The sequence below is a fragment of the Chaetodon trifascialis genome, chromosome 9, assembly GCF_039877785.1.
Source record: "Chaetodon trifascialis isolate fChaTrf1 chromosome 9, fChaTrf1.hap1, whole genome shotgun sequence".
Lineage (NCBI taxonomy): Eukaryota > Metazoa > Chordata > Actinopteri > Chaetodontiformes > Chaetodontidae > Chaetodon > Chaetodon trifascialis.
In genome coordinates, this window is record NC_092064.1 from 28,134,225 (window position 1) to 28,157,804 (window position 23,580).

The 23,580-nt window shown below is 49.2% G+C and overlaps 1 protein-coding gene and 1 long non-coding RNA gene across 3 annotated transcripts; both read left to right on the top strand.

Moving 5' to 3' along the window:
- The first annotated feature begins 1,417 nt into the window (after positions 1–1,417).
- ccdc9 (coiled-coil domain containing 9) lies at positions 1,418–18,458 on the top strand. Of its 2 annotated transcripts, XM_070971063.1 has the most exons (16): positions 1,418–1,547; positions 2,810–2,862; positions 3,029–3,133; positions 3,403–3,552; positions 5,708–6,082; positions 6,266–6,349; positions 6,717–6,881; positions 6,977–7,158; positions 8,034–8,095; positions 9,249–9,293; positions 10,681–10,804; positions 10,969–11,092; positions 11,385–11,889; positions 12,240–12,416; positions 12,596–12,847; positions 16,438–18,458. In XM_070971063.1, the coding sequence occupies exons 2-16, from the start codon at positions 2,860–2,862 to the stop codon at positions 16,440–16,442; spliced, it is 2,358 nt and encodes a 785-aa protein (XP_070827164.1). In that variant the 5' UTR covers positions 1,418–1,547; positions 2,810–2,859; the 3' UTR covers positions 16,443–18,458. The 2 variants fall into 2 exon arrangements, with proteins under 2 accessions (XP_070827164.1, XP_070827165.1); XM_070971064.1 differs by lacking the exon at positions 9,249–9,293.
- Positions 18,459–19,569: 1,111 nt separating this feature from the next.
- Positions 19,570–22,410, top strand: LOC139336504 (uncharacterized). The gene is made up of 2 exons (XR_011602475.1): positions 19,570–20,118; positions 21,600–22,410. It is a non-coding gene; the product is annotated as an uncharacterized lncRNA (long non-coding RNA).
- The last annotated feature ends 1,170 nt before the right edge of the window (positions 22,411–23,580 follow it).

Sequence of the window (23,580 nt, forward strand, 5' to 3'; positions counted from 1 at the left end):
TGTGTGTGTGTGTGTGTGTGGGGCAGCATTTTAAAGCTACACAGGCAGAAATGAAGTTGCTTGACTGACACATCAGTACAGTGAAGAGCTAATCTGGCCGCTCTGTGAAGCTTTTCAGATGTTTAGCAGCAGCGTTCGACCTGATGAGCAGGTGGTCCTTCAGGTGGGGAGAAGCACAGGTGTTACTAATCACATTAACAACGGCTCTGCTCTGCACAGTCGTTAACTTTATTATTTACATCTGTGCTTTTCACGCTTTTATGTCAAAATGTCTTTTGTGAAAAGGGTCTGGAACAAATTAAAAAGAATAAGATGTATTTAAAAATGCCTTCTGGACATGTTTTTACAGAAATACTCTGCTTTGAATAGTAATTGCTGTCTTTCGATAAGCAAATATTTGTCATTTTGAAAGTCAAACGGATGGACGCAATTTGTGCCCTTTTGTTTTCAACTTAGTATTTGAGTGCTGAAGGTTTCAAGTTTCCACTTCACACATGTGTGGGTTTCATATTGAACCATGAAACTAGTTATGACGTAAATCCAGCTGGCGTAAAACTTATAGTCCAGATAAACATCCACTCTTCAGACTCCAAACTCTGCAGTGACAAACATCCAAGTGAAGATTCAATGAGCATACAACTTTTTTGACTTGAGGAGTTCATAAAACCACCAAAACTGCTTTTGTTTCCAGTTATATATCATGATGTTATAATATTATAATGAAATTTGTATGTAATTCATACTGCATAGGTTTTGCATGTACAATCTTAATTCACCAATTAGTGAGTAGTAGCCAGCGGTGGAAGAATTTTTACTGAAGTTTTACTTCAGCAAAAGCAGTAATACTACAGTGTAAAGATAAACTACAAGTACTCATTATGCAGAATGACCCAGTTCAGATATATTATGAATTACAGTTAGTGATGCATCGATGTATTCATCACTTTAATATTGCACATGCTGATGGTGGCATCTTAATCTGTGAAAATATGAAAATATTTGTGTAAATTGTCTCAGATTTTATCCCCCCTGCATTGGAGCGAATGAATATTTGCAGATGTAAAGTTTGAATGGTAAACTGCACATTTGTGTGGTGTGTGCGTGTCTCTCTTTAACGGTTTGGGCGGCAGGATTTGGTCAAAGACTCTTTGTAACGTCTGAGTCACCGTTTGGGTTTTCAGGTCAATGTCGTTTGCTGGCCGCTGGCGCCCCAAGGCGGACGACTCCGGAACTACATGTCCTGTAAAACTACGTAGCATCAGTTAGTTTCGATTATCCACGACGTTATTTACCAAATCACTAAAACAGTCTTTTCACATCCACTTGGAGCTGTGTTTAGTGAGGTGTCAGTTACACGAAGGTTGACCCTTTAGTTCAAGAAGAGCGCTGTGTCTTTAAAACCCACGAGAGGGGTCTTTATTTGGCAGGAAGTTAGCCGCGGCTAACAGGAAGCCGGTTAATGAGGACACACTGAGGTGCAGCAATTGGCAAAGAACTACGAGTCCAAACATTGCTCTTTACTCTGCTTACAAGCCCCCCAAACTCAGGTAAAACGGACAGGGTGGGAGTTAAAGGCGTGTAAACGTTTACTTCGCTGGGCTGCTGTGTGTCGTCCGTGTGGGTGTTGCGTTTCCATCGTGGGGGGGTTCGGCGCCTTGTGTCAGACATGGCTCAGTGTGCTTACATTACCTCCCAGCAGAGCAGGGAAACCAGTGCATCCACGGGTCTGTTAGCTGGAGGAGCACAGGGGCGTTCAGGGTCTGACGCGGTGTGTGTGTGTGTGTGTGTGTGTGTGTGTGTGCGCTGTACCGATGCTGCTGTGGCTCATGTTCGCATCCCGCCTGCTGCTCTAATACGCTTAAAGAAGCTTTGGGAACGCATGAAGGATTTATTCATTTGGGTTCTTGTCTTCCACACACACACACACACACACACACACACACACACACACACACACACACACACACACACACACACACCTGGCTGTAAACTCACCTGTCATTAGCTGTAACCTGTGACACAGTGAACAGGTGTTACCCAGTGAATCTTTGACTTATCATCATCATCATTGTTGTTCAGCAGTAGAGGATAGAGGAAAGTCATTTGTTATACTCTAACCTGCCAATATTTGGTGTTTTTAGTTGGTGAATAACTAGAATTATTAATCAGTTTTAAAGCTGATCTCCAGACATGTTTGGAGACACATAAAGTAGTCTGTTTGGAAGAGTAATCTATGTTACTGCTGCTGTTTTTCTACAGAATAAGAACTAGAAAATCAGTTAGCTTGTTAAAAATGATTGGCATTAAATGTGCTCATTGAGTCATTTAATATGCAAATTGAGGTTCAGGGTTCCCATCGCACACGTCTGAGGATCAGTGCTTGGCGTCCAGACTCGCTGCAGCGTCATTAAGTCATGCTTGGAGGAATAACAGAAAGCTACAGGAAGAGAAACGGCTTCATCCAGTTTACAGGCTGCAGCACAGTATGGAACTGAGTATTTGTAGAATATGCTGAGTCAGTATGCAGACATGGATTCATCTCCAGCAGCACAGCGAGGCTGCAGATATCTCGGCGCCGTGGTCGGCGCCCCTGCACTCCCTCTGCTTGGTCGTTTTGCTCATGAGGTTTGGTCACTTCACCCTCATCCCCCTCAAATCGCCCACTGCGCTCATCGTTCTGCACCGCGAAGCGCAAACATTCAAGCAAAGTAACCATAAACAAAACACATTTCAGAGTGGAGGAGGACTGTTAATCTTACATAAAGCGAGTCCTGGACTAATCCTTAACTCTTCGTCTTCCTCACCGCAGGAGGAACGAGCAGTCGGCCACCCGTGCATGAAGACAAGTCAGAGGCAGCTATGGTGAGTCACAGGCTGAGCGCAGTGCAGGAGGCGGGGTGAGGTCACACTCACCTGTGTTCCCCCTGCTTCACCTGGTCCAGCGCTCTCTGTAAGTTTGTGTCATGTAGGACAGACCGGCCTCTTCCTCATTCCTCCTAACCACCCCCCCACCCCCCCTCTGTGCCAGTCTTCAGCGGTGGATCTCAAGACCAAGGAAGAGAAGGATGCAGAGCTGGACAAACGAATCGAAGCTCTGAGGAAGAAGAATGAAGCTCTGGTCAAGAGGTACCAGGTGGGTTTTACACACAAACACACTGGATGTGTCTCTGTCCACCCGTCAACTTAGAGACACTACTGCAGCATTGGGTGTAAATGCTGTCACACCACACCAACCATTTGGCTCATTTCGGGCCGACGCGGTTCAGATATTGACCTCACGAAGCAGATCGAGTGTCGGCCATCATGTGACCATCACTCAGAACCTGCTCAGCATCGGTCCAGATGTTGGATTCGGTGCACTGCTTCCTCCTCCTCTCACTCACTCTCACTCCATCTCAACAGGAAATAGAGGAAGACAAGAAGAAGGCAGAGCAGGAGGGCATTGCCGTGACAACGCCCAGGAAGCCCCGCCCCCACGAGCCGGAGACGGACAGAAGGAAGACGGAGAAGGAAAACTTCACCGTCACCGTCGACCTCTCCAAGCTGGCGGGGGTGAGACCCAAACTGGAGGATAAGGTTTTATTAACATCAGTCAATTCTGCTGCTTCGCCCAAACTCTTCAGATCAGCTCCTTCACTAACTCGTGTTCAGTCTTCTGTGTCAGCCTGCGAAGGTGTTCAGCATCACTGCGATTGTTTTATTGTCTGTTACCTGTAAGGATTAGCCTGAGAGCTAGCTGCAGCCGTTAGCGTCTAAACTGGATGAAATGAGAGAATCACAGTTTCCCTTTGAATCTGTTTCATGATCATCCTGCAGACGGAGGATGTGGCTTAATAACTCTGATAGATTCTCATTACTGTGATCAGTTTACCAACGGCACGCCCGCCAATCTACCCATCATTCCCTGCATCCGGCCGCCGCCCACGTGCTGTGCCTGCGTGTGTCGGGTGGAGTCGGATATCTGTGAGGTCCTGCAGACAGCAGGCTTTAGCACATGTAGTGATCCTGTAAACTCAGCTTTTCCATAACACAGTCCGGCTAAATAATGATGAAGATGAAGTTAAAACACGATGATGAGAGTCTTCATCTGCTCAGTGTGTGTTTCTGTGCTGGCGAGCCGTCCACGCCGCTCTGCTTCTGCTGAGCAAAGATCTGATTTGGCAAACGTTTCTGGCTGTTCTGTTGAAGCAGAGCTGAGGTGATTGTATTACACAACAGATGCTGCTGCTGCACGGTGACCTTTAATCGACTTGTTGAAGAACACAAACATCCTGGAAAGTGAACTTTACCCAAATCTTTATGTTCAGTGTGCAGTTCAGTTTGTCTGGGAGGTCGTCACGGGTCCGAAAACGTGCGCCTGACCCAGAAATGTACGACCTGACCCCAAACCAGACCCATCTATTATATGAAAGCTGAGACCTGTGGGACCCAAAGCGAACCGATTGGCACCGTTTTCACAGCTGATTAATAGATTAACATTCATTCATTATCTGTGTCTCATCCGCTAACACAGCAGCTAACATTAGCATCACTGATTTCCTCCGTCTCTCCCTCTGGGACGAGTGTGAGCTCTGCTGTGTGTATGATGGCTGAACAGCACCGTATGAACACACACTGAACAAATGAATGACGGCGTTACCGACGGTCTGCCCAGTTTTCCTAAAAGTCTCGATGCAGATATTGACTGACGTGTTAGAATAAACTGCTTTTCACAGGCTTTGAGCAGAGACACTGTCCACCTGGAAACAAGCTGTAAACACGGACACATTCACTTTTTTGATGTGATGAACTGAGCAGCAGTTTGTTTCCACACCCAGCAGCTTCAGACGACACGTTTCTTCACGTGGAGTGGTGTTAGCGTCACCTGACGAGTGTCGGTCCAGTTTTGACTCTCTTCGCGCTCTTTTTTTGTCTCCAACTGCTCCTGAGGCATCTGATCCACTTCTATAAAAACAGGGAATGTAACCACCTTAAATACCTGCTGCAGCTTTCAGGCGAGTGCTGACAGCAGTGCTTGAAATGCAGAGCGTGCTTCCAGTCGGCCTCCTGTGGACTGCAGCAGCACAGCTGAGGTCGCTGTTAATCAGGTCCAAGAGGGACGGCGCCACTGATGGCTGCAGACCCCCTGCAAAGGTTACAAGACAGGGGAGGTCCTGAGGGGCCAGAAGGTGGCGTCTGCGCCACACGTCTCTCTGACTGGACATTGATTCAGGGTCGAAAGGTCAGGTCTGGTTCATTAGTCTGTTGAACCTTTTCTGAAGCTCAGCCGCAGACTTCTGATCCCTGCGCTTAAAGAGCTCCCTGAAAAACTGATGATGACTCGCTGCCTCTCCCGTCTCGCGCCTCCCTCCCTCCCTCTCTCACTCACCTCCTCCACTGCCAGCCTCTCTCTGAGTTCATCATGTTGTAGTTTTACATAATCCATAGCCCTCATTAGTCTTTTGTGCTGTTTGAATGGCGCCATTTCCTCAGATTAAAGGGGTTAAACTCAGGATAGGAAATCATTTCTTCCCTTTTGGCCAGCTGGATTTTCAGAGCACACAAACCCAAATACGACAGAACACGATAGCAGTCACGTGCACATGCACAGAGGTCCAGTGGGACAGGTGTCCTCAGCGTCCTCTTTACAGTAGAATGTGTCCTCCATGTGGACATAATTAACATATCGTACTCAGTGACTGATCTGCTGTCCATACTGTCCACGCAGGAGAAGAGAGTCGTCAACGACTGGAAACCCGGAGTGCCTCGTGGCCGGAAGACATCGGAGGAGAGTGACAGCCACAGCAGAGGGCCGAGCGACGGCCACAGGGCACCGAGCGACGGCCACAGCCCCCCCAGGAGGACGGGAACAGGACGAGTGGGTCGAGGAGGTCAGAGAGGAGGAGGAGGAGGAGGAGGAGGAGGAGGCCGCCAGGAGAGGAGAGACCGGGAACCCAGGACACCCAGAGATGGAGAACCTGGGGAGTCAGGAGGACAGGGGCGTAGAGGAGGAAGGAGAGGAAGAGGAGGAGAAGGAGGAGGAGGAGGGGGAGGAGGGGGAGGAGGAGGGGGGACACCAGGAGGGACAGACAGGAAGTCCAAGGTGAGTTTGTGTCATCAGCTACTGAACTTCACTGAATGATGAGACGTCCGAGTAAAGAGCTTCTGCTTCTTTGGCCATTAAACGTGGTTTCATGGTTTCACCTGAGCGGTGGATGACAGGTGAAGGTCTGCATTCAGACCAGCACAGACACAGAATGTCTAAGTGTTGTTGTCTTTTGGACAGGAGTGGGAGGAGAAGAGGCGACAGAACATTGAGAAGATGAATGAAGAGATGGAGAGAATAGCGGAGTACGAGCGAGGACAGCGGGTGAGAGAGCCGCTCTCTGAAAGGTTATTTTAGAGTTGACAGATGGCGTCCGTTTGTAGTGACCGTCCAAACCTGCCGACTACAAACGCTCCTCCTGTCAGCTTCCTTGTGTTTGCTCATCTCTTGTCTCGTTTCCTTCAGCAGCTTCACAGCAAGCTCGTATGTCCTGTTACTTTGGACTGATGTCTGTCCCTGCTTTGGTCCCACTTTTAGTTTCTGCTGTTCTTCTGTGCCGTCCTTCAGAATTAAAGTGTGAATGTTTGACGCTGTGAATTGTGTTGAAGGGAGAAACTTCAGTTTTTAACCAAAGCAAGCTGTTTGTAAATGAGCGGAGAGGAAACGTGACGTTTGGAATTCTTTTCCTCAGCCGGACGGAGACAAACCGATCCGAAACTTCCTGGACGACCCGAGACGTTCGGGCCCGGCACCGGACACAGACCGCAAAGAGGGCAGCAGGAGACATGTACGGAACTGGGGAGGCCTGGACTTTGACAACGTGAAGACGGGAGCAGAGCTGGAGAAAGAGTGGACCGTGAGTAATGTCCTTCTTTAAAATGGGCTGTGTGCCAGCAGGGATGTTAACCGCTCAGTCATTCACATGGTGTTGACCCCCTGTTGACCCCGCAGAGTCGAAGACCTGGTCCGAAAGGCTCCGTGGACATGACCATGTCCATGACCGGCCGGGAGAGAGCGGAGTACCTGCGCTGGAAGAAAGAGCGCGAGCAGATTGACGAGGAGAGACTCGCACGCCATCGCAACGCCACAGGCCAGTGGAGACGAGAGTGGGACGCACAGAAGACGGAGAACATGTGAGACGGGGACATGGGAGTGATTTTTATTCATGTTTAGGAAACATTGAAGCCATCTTTTCTGTCTTCCGTCTTCTGTCTTCTTCATGGCTGGAAGCAGAGACAGCACACAGTGTAACACAGTTACAGAAATCCATGAATGTGGTTATTTTTCCTGAAGGGAGTATACGTGACACATGAAGCATTCAAGGACCGTGGGAAATTTGACAATCCAATGTTAATTTTTTCTGTCATATATATAGAATTGTCATATTCTGTCTCATATATATATAAAACCTGGGATTTGGTTTCTCTTGACCAATCACGAGTCATCTAACATTATCATCTAACATTATGGTTAGTCTGGTTTGTCTGGAGCTGTGAGAACAGACTGAAGAGAACTAAGAACTATAGCAGCCGCCATTGTTGATGTCACTCCTTCTTGGTTCTGGTGCCCATCAGCATTAGTCCCGCCCATGGCGCTGACAGGCCAATCGTGTGCTCCCGCGTCGCTCATTGGATTGATTGCTGTTTCAGCTGTTAAACTGCTGTCTCATGTAGCCGACAGAGGATGTACGCAACATCAAGACAACTGATCAACAAACCCAGAGAGCAAATCCAGTTTATCGAGTCTCACTGAAGTCCTCGTCCTCGTCAGACGAAGACAGAGGACGTGTGAGGACGTGTGAGGACAGGAAGTTGTTTGCCATCAAATTCATTCCAACTGACGGGCACATGACGAGAAGGACACACTGACACTCGGCGTGTGTGTCTGTGTGTGTGTCTGTCTGTGTGTGTGTGTGTGTGTCTGTCTGTGTGTGTGTGTGTGTGTGTGTGTGTGTGTCTGTCTGTCTGTCTGTCTGTCTGTCTGTCTAACCCTGCGGCTGTTTTCACAGGTTCAAGGAGGACCCATATGTGGCTGCGGAGGGCATCACACCCGAGCAGGGCAGCAGGAGAGGCAAGTACACACACACACACACACTGATGCACCGCTGCTGTGCTGTTGCCGTGGTTACACAGCAGCTGGCAGGGATGGACAGCGGCAGACCCTCAGTCAACCTTCATCTCATGTCACCCCGACGCGTCGTCACACACCGAGCACACATCGCGAGGCGCCGCGCCGCGCCGCCTCCCTCCTCCAGCTAATTAAGGCCGTTATGTAAATGAGAGTTGATTAAGCTCGTTATGTAAATGCTCACTGAATTTCCCCGGAGTCCAAATCAACCTCTTAAGCCGCGCTCGCGCTGATCCGAGAGGAGCTTCCAGAAGGACCTGCTTTCCTTTACGGGTACGAAAAAACAAGGAGCAGATCAGCAACTGAAAATATACATTTAACCAACACCTTGCAGTATACACGAGGCTTGTAATTAAGCATTTCTCACTTAGTTAGAAGTTCTAATAACAATAATGAATTTTATTTATAAAGCACGTTTTAAAACATGTTGCTTCACAAGACAAGAAAAGCAAAAGAAATGAAGCAGACGAATAACAGCATGGCAGGAAAACAAGGTGAGAAAAACAAATCTGTACACACATAAAGACGGAAACATACGCACACACAGGCGTGTACGTGTAGGAGCACGCACACACCTGACCATAGATGTGCACATTAATGCTTGTGCACGTACAGACTCATTAGAAAAATGTCTTTTTAAAGAAGACATATGTGGAAGCTCATAAAGCCTCGGAGGGACCCAGGAAGGCACCTTGTGGCACTCCACAGGTGAGGTGAGGCAGGGGAGGAGCTACCAGGTGGCACTGAGAAGATTCTATTGGACAAACACAATTTAAACCAGCGTGGTTTGTCAGATTTCACTGGACAGTTCAACTCCCACCTCCGTGTCTCACCTGCGTTCACCTCACTCGCAGCAGCAGAGTTGTGGTTTAGCAGCAACATCAATGATGTTTACATGGCGATGATGTCACTGATTGATCTCGTGGTCATGGTGTGTGTGTGTGTGTGTGTGTGTGTGTGTGTGTGTGTGTGTGTGTGTGTGTGTGTGTGTGTGTGTGTGTGTGTGTGTGTGTGTGTGTGTGTGTGTGTGTGTGTGTGTGTGTGTGTGTGTGTGGGGAGGCGCTGTAACGTGTCTGTGTGTGTGTCCTCTCTGCAGCCCGGGGGCGTATTTCTCGTGCAGAGCTTCGGGGCAGGGCCTCAGGTCAGACCACAGCATGGGCCTGAAGTCGTGTGTTTTGTTCTGTTTGTGTCCGTCTGCACCCAAAGCCAAACTCACAAACCTGACTGCTGCAAAGCCAGCCCTCCATCGACGTAGTCTGCTGTTAAATGCGGTTTTACTGTAGTTTCCTAAATGCAGCTTTGTGGATTGTCACAGTTTGGCTGGAGTCCAGGTTTGCTTTGGATTGGGTGAGCGTCTGCTGACCTTCCCCTGAGGCGGCAGCACGTCTGACCGCACTCACACCGACCTCGGGGCGTCAGCGTCTCTCAGCATGTAGTTCTCAGCATTTGTGTCGCCTTCTCTGATCTTTGCCTTTCCTGTGGCCGCGGCCATCAGCAGGTCGTCCGGCCTGTTTCCAACTGAGAGAAGGTTCAAACAAAAGCTGAGAATTATTCCAAAGTGCTGCTCAGTCCTTTTTTCTTTTCCATTCCTTTGTGTCTGACCATAACTGCAGAGTACATTACAGATTATGGCATTATCACACCTGCCCCACATCACAGCCTGCACCCGCTTTGGCTCAGTGTGTGTGTGCGTGCGCATGCGTGTGTGTGCGTGTGTGTGTCTAATTTGCGGAATGACTCGAGCGTCCTCTTCACAGCCCTGAGCTGCTCTGCTCGCTCTCTTCATTATCCTCCTCTGAGTTTTTTCTTTTCTCCTCACTGATCCCTTCATTTCTTTTGTACTTGTATCTCCCTGACCTTTCTGTCACATCCTCCCCCCTCGCCCCTCCTCCCTCCCTCCTCCCTTCATGCTCTTATCCTCCCTCCTCTCGCCAGAGCTTTTGGTCTCTGACCTTCTCTCTCTTCACCTCCTCCATCCTCTTCTCCTCTTCCCTCTTTCTGACCTTCCTTCATCCCTCCTTTGTCTGTTTAAAGCGTCCTGTTCTATGATCAGTGTTTGTCTGTCCATGGCGTGTCTAGAAAAACAAAGCAGGCTGAAGTAATGTGGTGATTGTCCAGCTGTCCTTATTCCTCTCCTCTCCTTCCACTCGGAGACATCCTTCACCCGCCAGCTAACAAATAGATGCTTGACCTTGTCCCAGAGTTCAGATGGACTGTGCAGTGGTTTGACTCTGCAGGACAGTTGCTGTCAAACAGGTCTCGGCTCTGATGTTACGTAAGACATCGGCTCTCAGGCTGCAGAGTTATTCGAGGACTCCACGCTCTTATAAGTCTCGATCTTAAGTTTGGTTTCATGCATCATTTGCTGCAGCGTATGTGACCTGTGTGCCATTTGAGAAGCAGCTATCACAGCAGTTAACTCCTCCGTCACCTCCTCTCTGTCAGTCCCTCCTCTCTGATTCACCCCACCCTGACATCAAGTATGACGAAACCTTTTTATTTACTTTCACCATCCATATTTCCTGCAGACGACAGCAAGCGGCCTCCCAAAGCACCGACATTTGGCGACTTCCTGTCCCAGGGCCGGACCCAGGGACCCCGAGGGGACAGGGGGGGCAGAGGGAAGGGCCGAGGACAGAAACCGAGCTACAGGTAAGTAAATCTGAGCATCACCGCGTCCCCAAGAGTCGACTAGCGTGTTGAAGCGGTTACCTTTCTAAGCTTTAATGAGACAGTGCTGGTGTGTTTGTGGGGAGACTGTGGTGGAAGAATGAGGTGCTTTCTGCTTCTCTGACACATCTGGATGCCTTTGACAGCATGCATGACAACCGCTGGGAAGGAGAGAAAGAAGAGGAGGACAAGGAGAAGCAGGACAAGACGAAGAGAGAGCAGAAGACTAAGAAGGAGGAGGAAAAACCCAAACCTCCTGCAGCACAGAAGGTAGAGAGGCCCCATCTGGATTAATAATGCAAGCCTGTAGGGGGTGGCAGCTGGAGTCAAGCGTTTCAGTATCTTTCAGCTCATTGTTTTGCTTTTCTGGCCCAGTCCTTGACTGCTCTGCTTCAGTCTCACCACTCAGATCAATCAGCAGAAAAGGTTCTCCATAAATCCTGAGTGTAAATAGGTGACGGTGTGGGAACAGGTTCACCTTCTCAGCAGCTTCTTTCACTGCTGTCGCACGTTTAGATTGCAAACTCATTCCAGCTAATCCCCTCTTCACATCTTTTCTCAGGTGGAGGAGAAGAGCGGAGACGGAGATGAAGATGATGAGGAATGGGAGGATGCCAGTGATTCAGGAGGTGACGAGGAAGGGAGCGACTCAGAACACGAGTCCAGGGACGAGGAGAAGAAAGACAAGGGCAAAGAGAAGCCCGCCAAGAGCAAGGACACCTCCTCCACACCTCCCACGCCTCGCTCTCGACCAGCGTCAGCGGGGAGCCCCAAAGAGCAGCGCACTCCCCGGCCGAAGGTCCACATCCCCCCGCCGGCAGCGGTCCAGGAGTCACCGGAGGGAGGCAAGCCCCTCAGCCCCTTCTCTCCACTGGACCACCACCAGCCCGTGTCAGACTGGGGGGAGGAGATGGAGATGCTGTCACCGCGGAGCAGCATGGGAGGAGAGAGCCCCCTGAAACCCCCCAGCTTAGAGGCCAGCCCGCCCCAGAAGAAGGAGCACGAGGAGACGGAGAGCCAGACTGTGAGCTCCAGTGAAGCTGCTGAGCAGCAGAAAGAGGACACAGGTAGAGTTCAGAGACAGAGACTGTCCATTACTGAGTCTGTCAGGGTGACTGATAACCATGCTGTTTCAGTGAAGGGATGCCTATCACTGTCCTCACTGATGTCTGTCCTCTCTCTCATTGTTTGCTGTCTCTGATGTCTCTCCTGCATTCGTCTCGTCGGCGGCACAGAAAGTTGGTTGCAGAAGAGGAATGCTGTTTGAAGTGCGGCTCGACTCTTTGATTCTGCGTCTTGTTTCCTCTGCTCGACTTTCCTGGTGTCTTATCTTGTCTCATGTCTACTTTCTTTTTTCTTTTCCCTGCCTCCTCCCTCTCCTCCCTTTATCCTCTCCCGCTCTGTCTTCCATGCTTAGCCATAGATGTTTCTCGTCCTTCAGCAGAGACTGAAGCCCAGCAGACTGTGATAGTGACTGAACCAGAGTCCCCTCCAGCAGACACCCCCGCTGCACCGGCATCTGACCCCGCCCCCTCTGAGGTCAGTGGGGTTGTCGTGGTGACAGACCAGGATACACCTGCTGCTCCATCGCAAGGTAATAAACCCTCAAAAATCGAACTGTGAGGCTGAACTGAGTGAAATGCTAACATGCTCTCCATGACAGTGCCCTCGTGCTGATGTGACTGTGTGAAAGAAGCTGCTCTTAATAATGAGCCTGCAGAGCTTGCTGGATTACTTAGTGGAGCTTTGTGGACTTTGTTTTGTCTCCAACAGCAGACAAACTGGAGTCCCCTCCCCCTCCAGCCGTCCTGGAGGCCGACCAGAGCTCCTCTGAACCAGCAGAGGAGAAAGATGGTGACACGGCGCCCGCTGGGACCGACACTGCTCCGACAGCAGAGATGACGGAGGAGACGGCGGAAGCGGAGGAGACGGTGGAGACGGTGGAGACGGTGGAGACGAAGGAGACGAAGGAGACCGAGGAGACCGAGGAGACGGTGGAGGTGTCCTCAGAGCACACGTCCTCAGGTGCGGTCCATATCAGTGACTTTGAGACGGCGTCTTACTGTGAGAAACCCCCCGCGCTCCTCTAACGTCCTCTTCGCTCTTCCTTTTTATCCCTGTGATCTTGTGGCTTCCTCATCTTCCTCATCTTTGTTCTCACTCCCTCGCCTTTTTTTTGTTTGTTTGTTTCTTCTTCGTCTAAATAAATCATGGCAGCAGTTGTTTGGCGGCATGACAAAACCCAAAGATTTATTTAAAGTCTCATGTGAGCGCGGCGTTTTGCCTGTTTTGTGGATCTGTCGCAGCATCACTGCCTCCTCCAGCCAATCAGGGCCCCACTTCCTGTTTGAAACTCCTCCTGGCTGTCTTCCTGCTCCTGCTGTGACGGGCTGAGAGTAAACTCCACCTCCCTGTGTGGTGTGCCCAGCCCCCACCCTTCCTCCTCGTGTGCTCGTCTTCCTCGTCATGTGATCCTTTGTGTTTCGTCCTGCTGCGGCTGCTGACGGTGCCTCCGGCGCTGCATGGCTGCCTGCTTCACCAAACCCTCTCCGTCCTGCTCCTGCAGTCTTTCTGGTCTTAATGTGATCAAACTCCTTTTTTTATCTTTCACGCCGAGAAGCGAGAAAAAGAGGAGTGAAAGTAAACTGTGAGTCTTTGCAGCCTGTCCTCTGTTTCCTGGACACTCATGACATCATGGAGACAGAAGCCTCCGCCTAAACCACCAAACAAACAAACTCAATAAGTGTTTTAGCCTCGGCCGGCGTGATGACAGCGCGTGTCTGAGCAGAGCCAATGAGAGCTCAGAGATCTGTTCACAGATCAGGGCCTGTGTTTATGGAGTGTCTCAGTCCAGAGAGTGACGCATGGTCTTTATGAAGCGTCTTAACTGTGCAGAGGCGTCCTGTGAGAGCAGAGCAGATCATGTCTGACACGCCGTCCCTGCAGAAACCCCCAAATCTCACAGTTTTACACTTGAGGGGTTGAGGCGGCTGCTCGAGCCGGTCGAGGTTGAAATGTGTTGAAGTTCAGAGGCAGCAGGTGGAGAAAGTTCTGCTTCCTGCTGCGCTCCTGAAGGGCTGGTTCATAAAGTTCCAGTTGACCTTAAACTGGTTTCTCTGCACGGATCCAGTTTGTGCTTCCTGTGTGTGTTACTGCTCCTCTGGGAGGTATCAACCTCCGTAAACACGTCAGGCCTCAGCAGAGCAAAGACAGTTAGTGACTCTGAAATGTGCCAGAAACAGCCTGAAACACATCCTGATTATATTTTTTAACTTTGGCCGAGTGAATTATTAAAAAAAATTTCTCGACCAGAAGTTTAGAGAAAATAGGTTTTGAGAGTCAAATTCAGACTTTGCTGGTGTGTCGGGGGACGTCAGACCGCTGTGTTTCACCCCCTGATGAAGAAGCTGATGGATGTTTTTCAGCTGGTTTCCACTCGTGGCCAGCCGTAAAAAGCCGTGTTGTTATTGAGGTTGATGCAGATTGAGCCAACGAGCACTTCTTGAAAATTATACCACATGATTTTTGTGCTCGGGGACCACGTTCAGCGCCGAGCCACGGGGGACGGGAACCATCCATCCTTCATATCTGCACATGGCGGTTTGAAAGTGGGAATAAACAGGAAGTGCAGCCATTAGACGCCCTCGTTACGAGCGCCGGGCTCGCGGCTGCGGCGTCACTTTGGCAAATGGAGAAGTTTTGAAGTGTTTTAGAGCAGCTTGTTGTTCAGGCGGCAGTGTGAAGTTCGTCTGATGCCTTTGTTGATCTGTCATGGCTCTTTGTCTTTCAGCTGCTTCCTCGTTGTGTAGATAAACTGAACTGAGTCTGTCGAGTTTTGGACTGTTGTTCAGACCAAATAAGACATTTGGAGACGTCACTTTGGGCTCTGGGAAGCTGTGCCGGCTCATTTTTAACTTTTCTGACACATTATTGATCCAATCATCGGTTCGTCTAGAAAATCGTTGGTAATGAACGTCACTGTTAACTCCCTCTGAGTCTTCGTCTTCCTCTACCTCGTGAACGTCAGCGTTGTTTACTCTGAAACTGTTTTCTGATGCTCAGTTCAGCATGAAGACGGCGATGAAGACGAGCGCTTGCTGTTGTCTTCTTTTGTTTGCAGCCGCACTGATTGAATTTACACTTTTCCCGCTGACTCACTCGTGATAAACAGCACAAGCCAGATGAGCTCATCGTGTGTATGCGCGCGCGCACACACACACACACACACACACACACACACACACACACACACACACACACACACACACATCTGTGGATGTGATTGTGTGTGCGTGTGTTGGTGTCAGGGTGTAGATCAGGAAACCAGGAAATTAGAGGCAGAGTTAAGTTTTTAAAAGGCTTTTGAGAGGAAATGAGCTGCAGCCTGCCGGACAGATGACGGCAGACTGAACGGAGGCCGTTTGAAGGCTGATTCGATTAAATCTGATGACGTTTGTGAGGCTCGACTGACTGGATGCAGATGAATGACATGAATCAGTCAAGTACCAGAAGCAGCCCTATTAAAAACCACTAAAACCATTCTGGTCATCTTACAGTCAGTGGTTATCAGATGAATCAGTCCTCATTGGAGGGGGGGGCTTTCAGCAGAGTCTGCGGGGTCACGCAGTCATTTTCTGTGATCATTATTGATCCAGGGACAAATCTTTCTTTGATTATTCTTTCGTTTCATCGATGGAAAAGTTCCACATTTTGGAAAACGCACTTGTTTCTGAGAGGTGGATGTGAGGCCAGCAGGCAGCTAACTTAGCTTAGCACAAAAACTGGAAACATGGGTAACAAAATCCACACACCAGCACCTCTGAAGCTCATGAACGAACACGTTAAATCTTTGTTTTTATCAGTGCAGATGCTCAAGCTGAAAGGACAGATCAGACCTGACATGTTACCTGCTGAACATGTTGCTGCTGGTCGGTGGACGGTTCCCTTCAGGCTGAGCCAGGCCGGCTGCTTCCAGTCTTTGCTAAGCTAAGCTAAGCTAAGCTAACAGGCTGCTGGCTGCAGCTTCACGTTCAGCACTCAGACGTAAGATGGTCTGCGCGTTCTGTCTGACCAACAGTCCAAAAGCCAAAGGTTTCAGGATGCGCTTACTGGAAAAAAGCAGCAAATCTTCCTGTTTGAGAAACTGGAAGCAACAAATATTTAACATTTTGTTCGAAACACGATGGTGGAGACAAAGAGAAGCATGCAACACACGTCCCGCCGGACAGGAAGTGTGGATGTGGTGGTTCATGTTCCCACCGGGGCGATTTTTGATCAACAGTCACATGCTTTTATTTCGACATCTGAGCCACATGTTCCAGAAGCAGCAGTGAGACAGAAATCTTCTCCTGCGTCATCTGTTTGTCTAGAACATGTTGTGTTTTGTGGATGTGGGATCAAAATGTTGGCTGTGACTGAAAGATCAGCGAAGTGTCAGCGCTGATCCGTTCAGGCTGCGTGATTCAGCCGCTCTGTCTGATGATTCGTCCGCTCAGCAGCAGCCGAGGATGTGCAGAGCGACGCCGCGAGCGCTGCCAGAGCCACACACACACACACACACACACACACACACACACACACACACCGCCGCTTCATCCCTGTGTTTGTGTCAACAGGCTGAAGCTGCTGAGAACAAACAGACGCACTTCTGAGGACGAAGAGACGACGAGATGGACGAAGAGCATCATGAAACTCATCACTGCAGTGACCATCACACATCGAAATAAAAAGATAAAATGACTTAAACCATCAGGAGGAGGAGGAGGAGGAGGAGGAGGAGGAGGAGGAGGGCTTCGGCGCCATGGACCAGCCTCTGTCTCAGAGTCCACCTCTGGTTCTGTGTGGAGAAAAGCTCCGTCGTGTTTGTGGCGTCTCGATGAACTTTGCACCAACTCAACGTGTAGAAATGTCATCAGCGAAGATCACGAGAGACACAGACTGAGCGAGAATCATGTTCACGCTGAGCCTCACAGAGGTCAGAGGTCAAGGTCACGTTTCCCTCTGCTTTAGGTTTGCCAGCTGATGGAGGTGTTTCAGGTGATGGCGAGAACATGGCGTGCATCAGTCTCCTGCCCTTTAATGACCCCTGCTGACCTGAAAATGATCCTCCTTTAGTGATTGATCGGAATCGATTCGTCTCATTGACGGCAGCTTGTTAGCTCATTAGTTTTTTGGTGACCTCACTGACACAAGCGACGTGTTCCCTGGCTGACGCTGGGGTCAGCTGCTGCCGCCAGGTCGGTAAAAATAGTCCTTCCTTTGTGCGCCTACATTACCCACAATTCAATTCGACCACCAACACTTCAGGCTGATTCGGGTGCGTTAATGTTCGGTCAGCTCACCTCTTTCTAACTGCTCACCAACACATTTCTTAGTTTTGTCTTCAGACCTGTCGTTGACGCTGCCTCAGGTGACATCACTCGAGGCCAGGCTCCACTCAGCCGAGACACTAAAGTTTGTTCCTGTTGTCTGATTGGTTGGTTAATGAGCTGCAGTGCTGACTCACCTGTGCGTCACCTGAGCTGCGTTCTCTGACGCTCGTCCTGAGCGTCGCCGCGTTGCGATCGAGGCGTCATGGCAGCGATCTGAGCTCCATTAGTGTCCATAACGAGGAGCCGGGACTCCGCCTGCTGCCCGTCCTGCTCTTTGCTCTCATTTTGTGGCTTTTCGTTTCTCCGTTGGTTAGATTGTGTCTGCAAATCATTTCTTCTGCTGGTTTGTTTCCTGTCGCGCTGACACGCTGAAGGCTCTTTCCTCGAGCTCCGGCGCAGCTCGGCCATGATGTGTACTTTATTTCTGTCTGCTGTCGTTTCGTGAATCATCAGTCCTTCAGAGAAACCTGTCACATCGTCTGACTCCAGCTCCCCTCCTCTGAGATGACACACTGCCTCTGAGATGGAAAGTTTGTTTTTTAAGTCTCGTTCCAGAAAGGTACGAGAAAAACAGCCTGCTCATGAAGTGGTTTTACGTGACGCGTGTCTGAGCGGCCACGTTTCAGGACGTGATCGTCTCAGACTTTCACATTAAAGTGTAGGAAGATGAGCGGCGGCTCGATGATGAACTCTGAGCCTCAGTGTGCTTCTTTTGGACTGAACCCTTCATTCATACCTCAGCAGACAAAGGGCTTCGTCTGGTTTGCGTTGGAGTTCCTGCTGACGGCTCGTCAGACGGACGCTCTCCTGTTTCTGTGTTCTGTGTCCGAGGAATGAAAATGAGGCGTTTAGCTTGAAAGGAGCCTCAATGTACAGTTTTTAAAAGCATTCCACAGCTGGATGTTCGTGCAGCCTGTGAGCTATGATTTATTCTTTCTCTGCGTAAGGACGTTTGTTTTTCTCAGCTTCGATGACTGATTGTATTTAAGGCCGTAGATGTTTCAGCGTACTGTACATCCATTTCTACGACGTCTTCCTGTTTGATACATGAAATCGCTCTAACAAGGTCTGCCTTCTGGGACTGGTGTGCAGCTGTTTTCATAAACTTATCAGAACTCGCATGAATCCGAAATTGTAGCTTTTTAATGTGCTCAAAGCCATTGATGAAATAAATGTGGTCGTCAGAGAGACGAGCCCTGATGTCTGTACTCTGTAAAGCACACGTCAGCCTGTGTTTTCCCTCATTTAGCCAATAAATGTATTCCTCTGAAGTCTGGAGTCGGCCTGGTTTTTCCCTCCTGCAGGTGTGATGATGATGCTCGGTGGCTCTGAACGCTGCCTGACGCTTCGCTCCGCTCATTCTGTGCACATTACATCCACTGAAACGTGCTGATGGCTCTGCTCGTCGTCCAGACTCATGAATGGATGTCCTGCTCTCCAGGCGGTGTGACAGCATGAATCCATTCTGCCCCGTGCACAGACTGAATACCCAGAGTGCTGTGCTGTTGTGCTCGAATCTCGCCTTGTGTGTGATTGTGACCTTGGCCGCTGCAGGACAGGAAGAAGAATGGCCTTAGTTCCTCTTTCATCCCCTGTTAGCAGCACGTAATGAAGGTCAGACCCCCCCCCCCCCCCCAGTGAACAGCCTGCTCTTAATGGCTGCAGCCTGTGACTCATCTGAGTAGGAAAATCTTTTTTTTATGCTTTTGATGTGTGTTCTGGGCTCCAGCGAGCAGCTGCTGAGCAGCTTTCACAGGCTGGAGGAGCCGCCGATGATGCGCGGACGAACACCGCATCTCCCCCATCTTCTGCTGCGGGACGTTTCTCTCAAACTATGACCCAATCGTTGGGTGTTGCGTACTTTCAGCCCCTCCTCGTCCGAAGGTGCGTCAAGTCAGTCAGCCACACGTAGAGCGGCGCCGGAAGCCTGGCGATGGTTCCTTCAGAATAAGAGTGGATTTCTGAGAATAACGGTAACGAGCAGCCTGATCCTCTGTGCTTCATCTCAGTCACAGATGTTAATGATCTTTGGCTAAAGACAGTTGAACTGCACGTTAAAGTCGCATTAGGCTGCAGAAAAGTTTAGACGTTCACCTGAACTATTGGTCACATTAGGCGGCTGGATGCTGTCGTCTGTCTCTGTATTGTTACAAACAGACTTTGTCTCCATAAGTCAAACTCAGCAGTCCATATTACTGCTTCTGAATAAAACTATTATGACTATTATTTCAAGTTGCTGCTTCTTCATTTGTTTCTCTGTACTTTTGACTTTGCGCTGCAGTTATTATATTATTTTGAAAAGTGCTACCGGAAGCTGTGTTTAACTCTGGCTCGCTTGACAGCGGTCCCATCCAGCTGATGCCAGGCTCAGCCTCCTTGAGTTCAGTTTGCCCGGTGCGCACTGAGGACTCAGAGGGGTCAGGGAGATCCACCGTCCTGCAGACACGGTACCGGAGGAGGCGGCGGGACCCCAGCGGCTGCCCAGCGCTTTACACCGCATCCTACACCGGCACCGGAGGAGACAGGAGCCGAGGACTGCGGAGCGGGACAGCTGGCTCTGCTGTCCGGACTCAAATGAGCACACAACAGTCAGCGGAGGGAACATCGCAGGAAAAGGTTTTAGCTGTGATACCAAGATGAAAACGACCGGCAGGCAAGTGACGATGACCGCGGAGAAGCTGAACGGGGACACGAAGCGGAGGCCGAGCTATCCCGGCGAGCTGCGGGCCAAACACGCCAATATGTCAACTAAGATTTGGGTGAAAGTGGCGATGGCGATTGTCTATTTCCTGTGCGTGTCCGTGGCTGCGTTCATCCTGGTGATTTATTATGTGTTTTTCTGGACACCCGACCTGCCGTACAACATCACCAGCACCGAGCCACCCAACCGCACCGACTGCGCGCCGAGCTCCGGATGACTATATAGTACGCACGCACGCACACACACACGCACGCACACATCTACACACATGATGTAGGTGACTGCACACACCTGACATGAGGCTGCAGCGGGGACGGATGGGAGAGGACGCACACAGAGACCTGACCGAATCCAGAGTTTGGGATGCTGGGGGAGGACAGAGGGGGCAGCTGCTGCTGGGATGCATCAGTGTTCCGCATGCAGGATGCAGGTTGAGAGGGAGGGGGGGGCGGGGGGGGGGAGGGTGTGATTGTTGTTTTTTCTCCAGCTTTACCCAAACACCCAGTCCTGAGGGGCTTTCACGTGTTTTTTTTTTGTTTTGTTTTTTTTTTCTTCTCAGAGTCCATAAAGGATGTGTTCAGCTTCCCTCTTCAGTCTCAGCCTGCTTAAACGGATGTTTTAGGTTTAGTTCTTGGTTTGGTGTTAGTCACACTGTATGTGAGGGATAAAATGGTGGTGGTCCTTCTGAAAGTCTGCACACATCCTTTAACTCATGGGCGGATTATGAGAGGACGGGCCCCTGGGCGCAGACGTGTAAAAGGCCCCCCGGCTGAGAGCCGTTTTGCAGGTGAAGCAGACCTTCAGGTGCTGCAGCTGAACTTCGCTGTTCAGATCTGTGCAGATGTTCTGCTGAATTCTCCAGGATGTTACAGAGAATAATGCAGGAAACGGTGAAAGAAAGGCGGTGATGCAGATTTCTCCCAGCTTTTCTTCTGTCAGACTGGTTTCACTTACTTTACTGTTGTTGCTCCATTAGACTGAATGTTTGTGCTGCCGCAGTAGAGCTGCAGCCATTAGTCGATTCGCTGGTTGTCACTGTGCGGCTCAAGCTTCTCACATGTCACCATTTGCTGCTTTTCTCTTTTTTATGAGTCTTAATTGAATATGTTTTGGTTTTGGACTGTTGGTCTGACAGAACGTGTCATCTGAAGACGTAACAATGGGCTGCGGGAAGCTGAGATGCACATTTTCATTATTTCTGAAAGTGTTTTCGGCAAAACATGTCAAGTAAATAACTGCTAGATCGATTGATAGTGAAAATAATTGTTGGATGCAGCCCTGAGGCTCAGTATGCAGAGCTGCTGCAATACGAGCGAAATAAATTAAAACAAATATTGGATTTGTTTGGCAGATACTCAATCTAAACAGACTGATCGGCATCAGGAGCAAAAAAAAAAAGGAAATTTGTGCTTTAACTGAGCTCGATGCCTTTTTCACGAAGGACAGTTAAAGAAGATCAAACTCATTCGACACATATATATTAGATTCCTGCAGCTCCCTCTGGTTTTTCCTGCTTTTTGACGTGTGCAGCCGTACTTCCTGTCACCTGTGAACACCTTTGATGCTAACGCTGGTGACCTTTGCCTTCCACGTCTCCTCAGACGCAGGCCTGCTGCTGCACCCGGTCGGTCCGCTCAGTAATCCTTCCATGCCGTGACTCTGGCACTTTCTAGTGATTTTTAAATATTATTTCTGTCTCCTCAAGAACTGTTCAAACCCAGTTAGCGTCTCCTGGAACTCACACAAGGGCCACTTTGTACACCTAAGACCCTCCTCAAGGACAACCCACAATTCCCCCTGAAGACCTTGACTTCCCTGAGGGACATCACTGGAACCCTCAAGTACTTTAGAAAGCCCTTAGGAACACTTCTATGGAGGTCTTCAGCCATTTCAATGAATCAAGAGCTCTTGGACCCCGGAGTAGACTAAACCCTATAAACCTCTCAAACTTCCACAAAGACGATTAACGGTGGAACCGTCCTGAGGAACCCCTCAACCCCAAAGATCCCACTGCACCCCTGCTGGAAACCCGTTTAAGAACTGCTGATCTCACCTCACTTAGACCCCTTGAGGACGTGTCTCTGAGATCCACCGCTCTGCACTAAAGGAGATTATTTTAAAGATATGCCTACAGAGGGACGACGGACTCTTTCTTTCTCTCCACAGCAGGATGCTGTTTGTATTCAGGTATCTAGAGGAACTTAAAGCGATACTGTACTGTAGCAGAAGTAGCCTAAACTCTCTGGTAGCTCGTAGCTGTATGAAATGCAAGGCGATCACTCACTATACTCTCAGTAGTTGCAGCAATTTTACCTTTTTAGAGTAACGTTTGTCTTGCATTGCCTCACAGAATGAGCATCAATATTCAGTGTACCTCTTCTTAATGACACGGTTTTCTTCACCTCACTTCCTGCTCATGATTTAGGCTACAATCCCAAAACCTACTAGACTGTTTTCTTTACGATGTAGCCTTGAGAAGTTATTGTTATGAGATGATAAACTATGCATTTATTCCAGTGTGGCTGTCGTCATTGTGGCTGCTGTCAGCAGATGAAGAACCACAGACGGCCGTGTGGTGTCAATCTGCGCTCAAAAAACAGAAGGACACTTCAGCGGAAAGGCCAAGCTGACGTCAGCTGTGCTGTTTTCAGTTTCACATCGGAAACATTTCAGCTCTTAGAAAAAAACCTCCGCGACATTTTCCGACATCCACATTCTGTACGAATCTGTGCGGGTTGATTCTTTAAATTACACCAGGGAACATCATACTTGTATATTGGCCCTCCTCAGCTTGGCCTTCTCCTCACCCTCCCGTCCACTGACCTTCCTCACGTTTATCTGGTTGTTGTGCTTTGGAGCTCAAAGAGTGTTTGTGAAGTTAAAGTCGTCACAGTGAACGGCGCAGTTCAGTTCCTTCAGTGCTTCTTGCTTTACTTTAGCTCACGCAGAATGAAAGCTGCTCTCACATTCTGACTTTCCACTTCAGTATTATCATGTATTGATGGTAACAGTAATGATTCTCTTCTTTAAGATAATTAATTTTTTATGTCTTTTAGCACTGATGGTCTATAAACAACAGACTCATTGATACAGAGTGAAACACAGTTAAACTATAATGCACACACATGAGGTGGACACAATAATGCGAACACCTGTACAGTGTAATGCAATCCAGAGGCTCTGCAATAAATACAAGCTTTGTGAAGCTTTTAATGTAAAATTTGGTGTTGAATCACCTCTTTTTTAATTTTTTAAGTGGTAGATTGTTTGATGTTGTGTTTCTGTCATCGTGTCTGTACTTTACGGTCCCGGAGCAGCAGGAGAAATCTGGGTGAGCCTTCCTTTCTCTCTCTGTCGAGGAGCCTTTGAGCAAACACACTTCGCACCGAGCTGCCGCGGTGTGGCGGCTCCACGGGCAGCAGATGAACGATGAAATGTGAAAGATTTAACGCTGCACCAAAACACCAAAGTCCTTTTAAGGAACTTTATTAGGATAGAAAATCAAAACCTCTCAGGTTGTCATTTTAATAAGAAGACATTTCACATGTCAACATGCACAGCGATCCACTCCTAACATCCTCCATCGTCCTCTTCTGTGCACAAGTTAATATGAGGCCTGTGTGCACAGTGTTTCCTGGCTGAGCTGCGAAGGCGCCACAATAACAAAGACAGTTTTACACCACCTT

Excerpts from the sequence above, each read along its gene's own strand:
- ccdc9 (XM_070971063.1), top strand. Across the intron at positions 6,882-6,976 it reads AGCTGGAGAAAGAGTGGACC|AGTCGAAGACCTGGTCCGAA; the intron begins GTGAGTAATGTC and ends TTGACCCCGCAG. Across the intron at positions 12,417-12,595 it reads ACCTGCTGCTCCATCGCAAG|CAGACAAACTGGAGTCCCCT; the intron begins GTAATAAACCCT and ends TGTCTCCAACAG.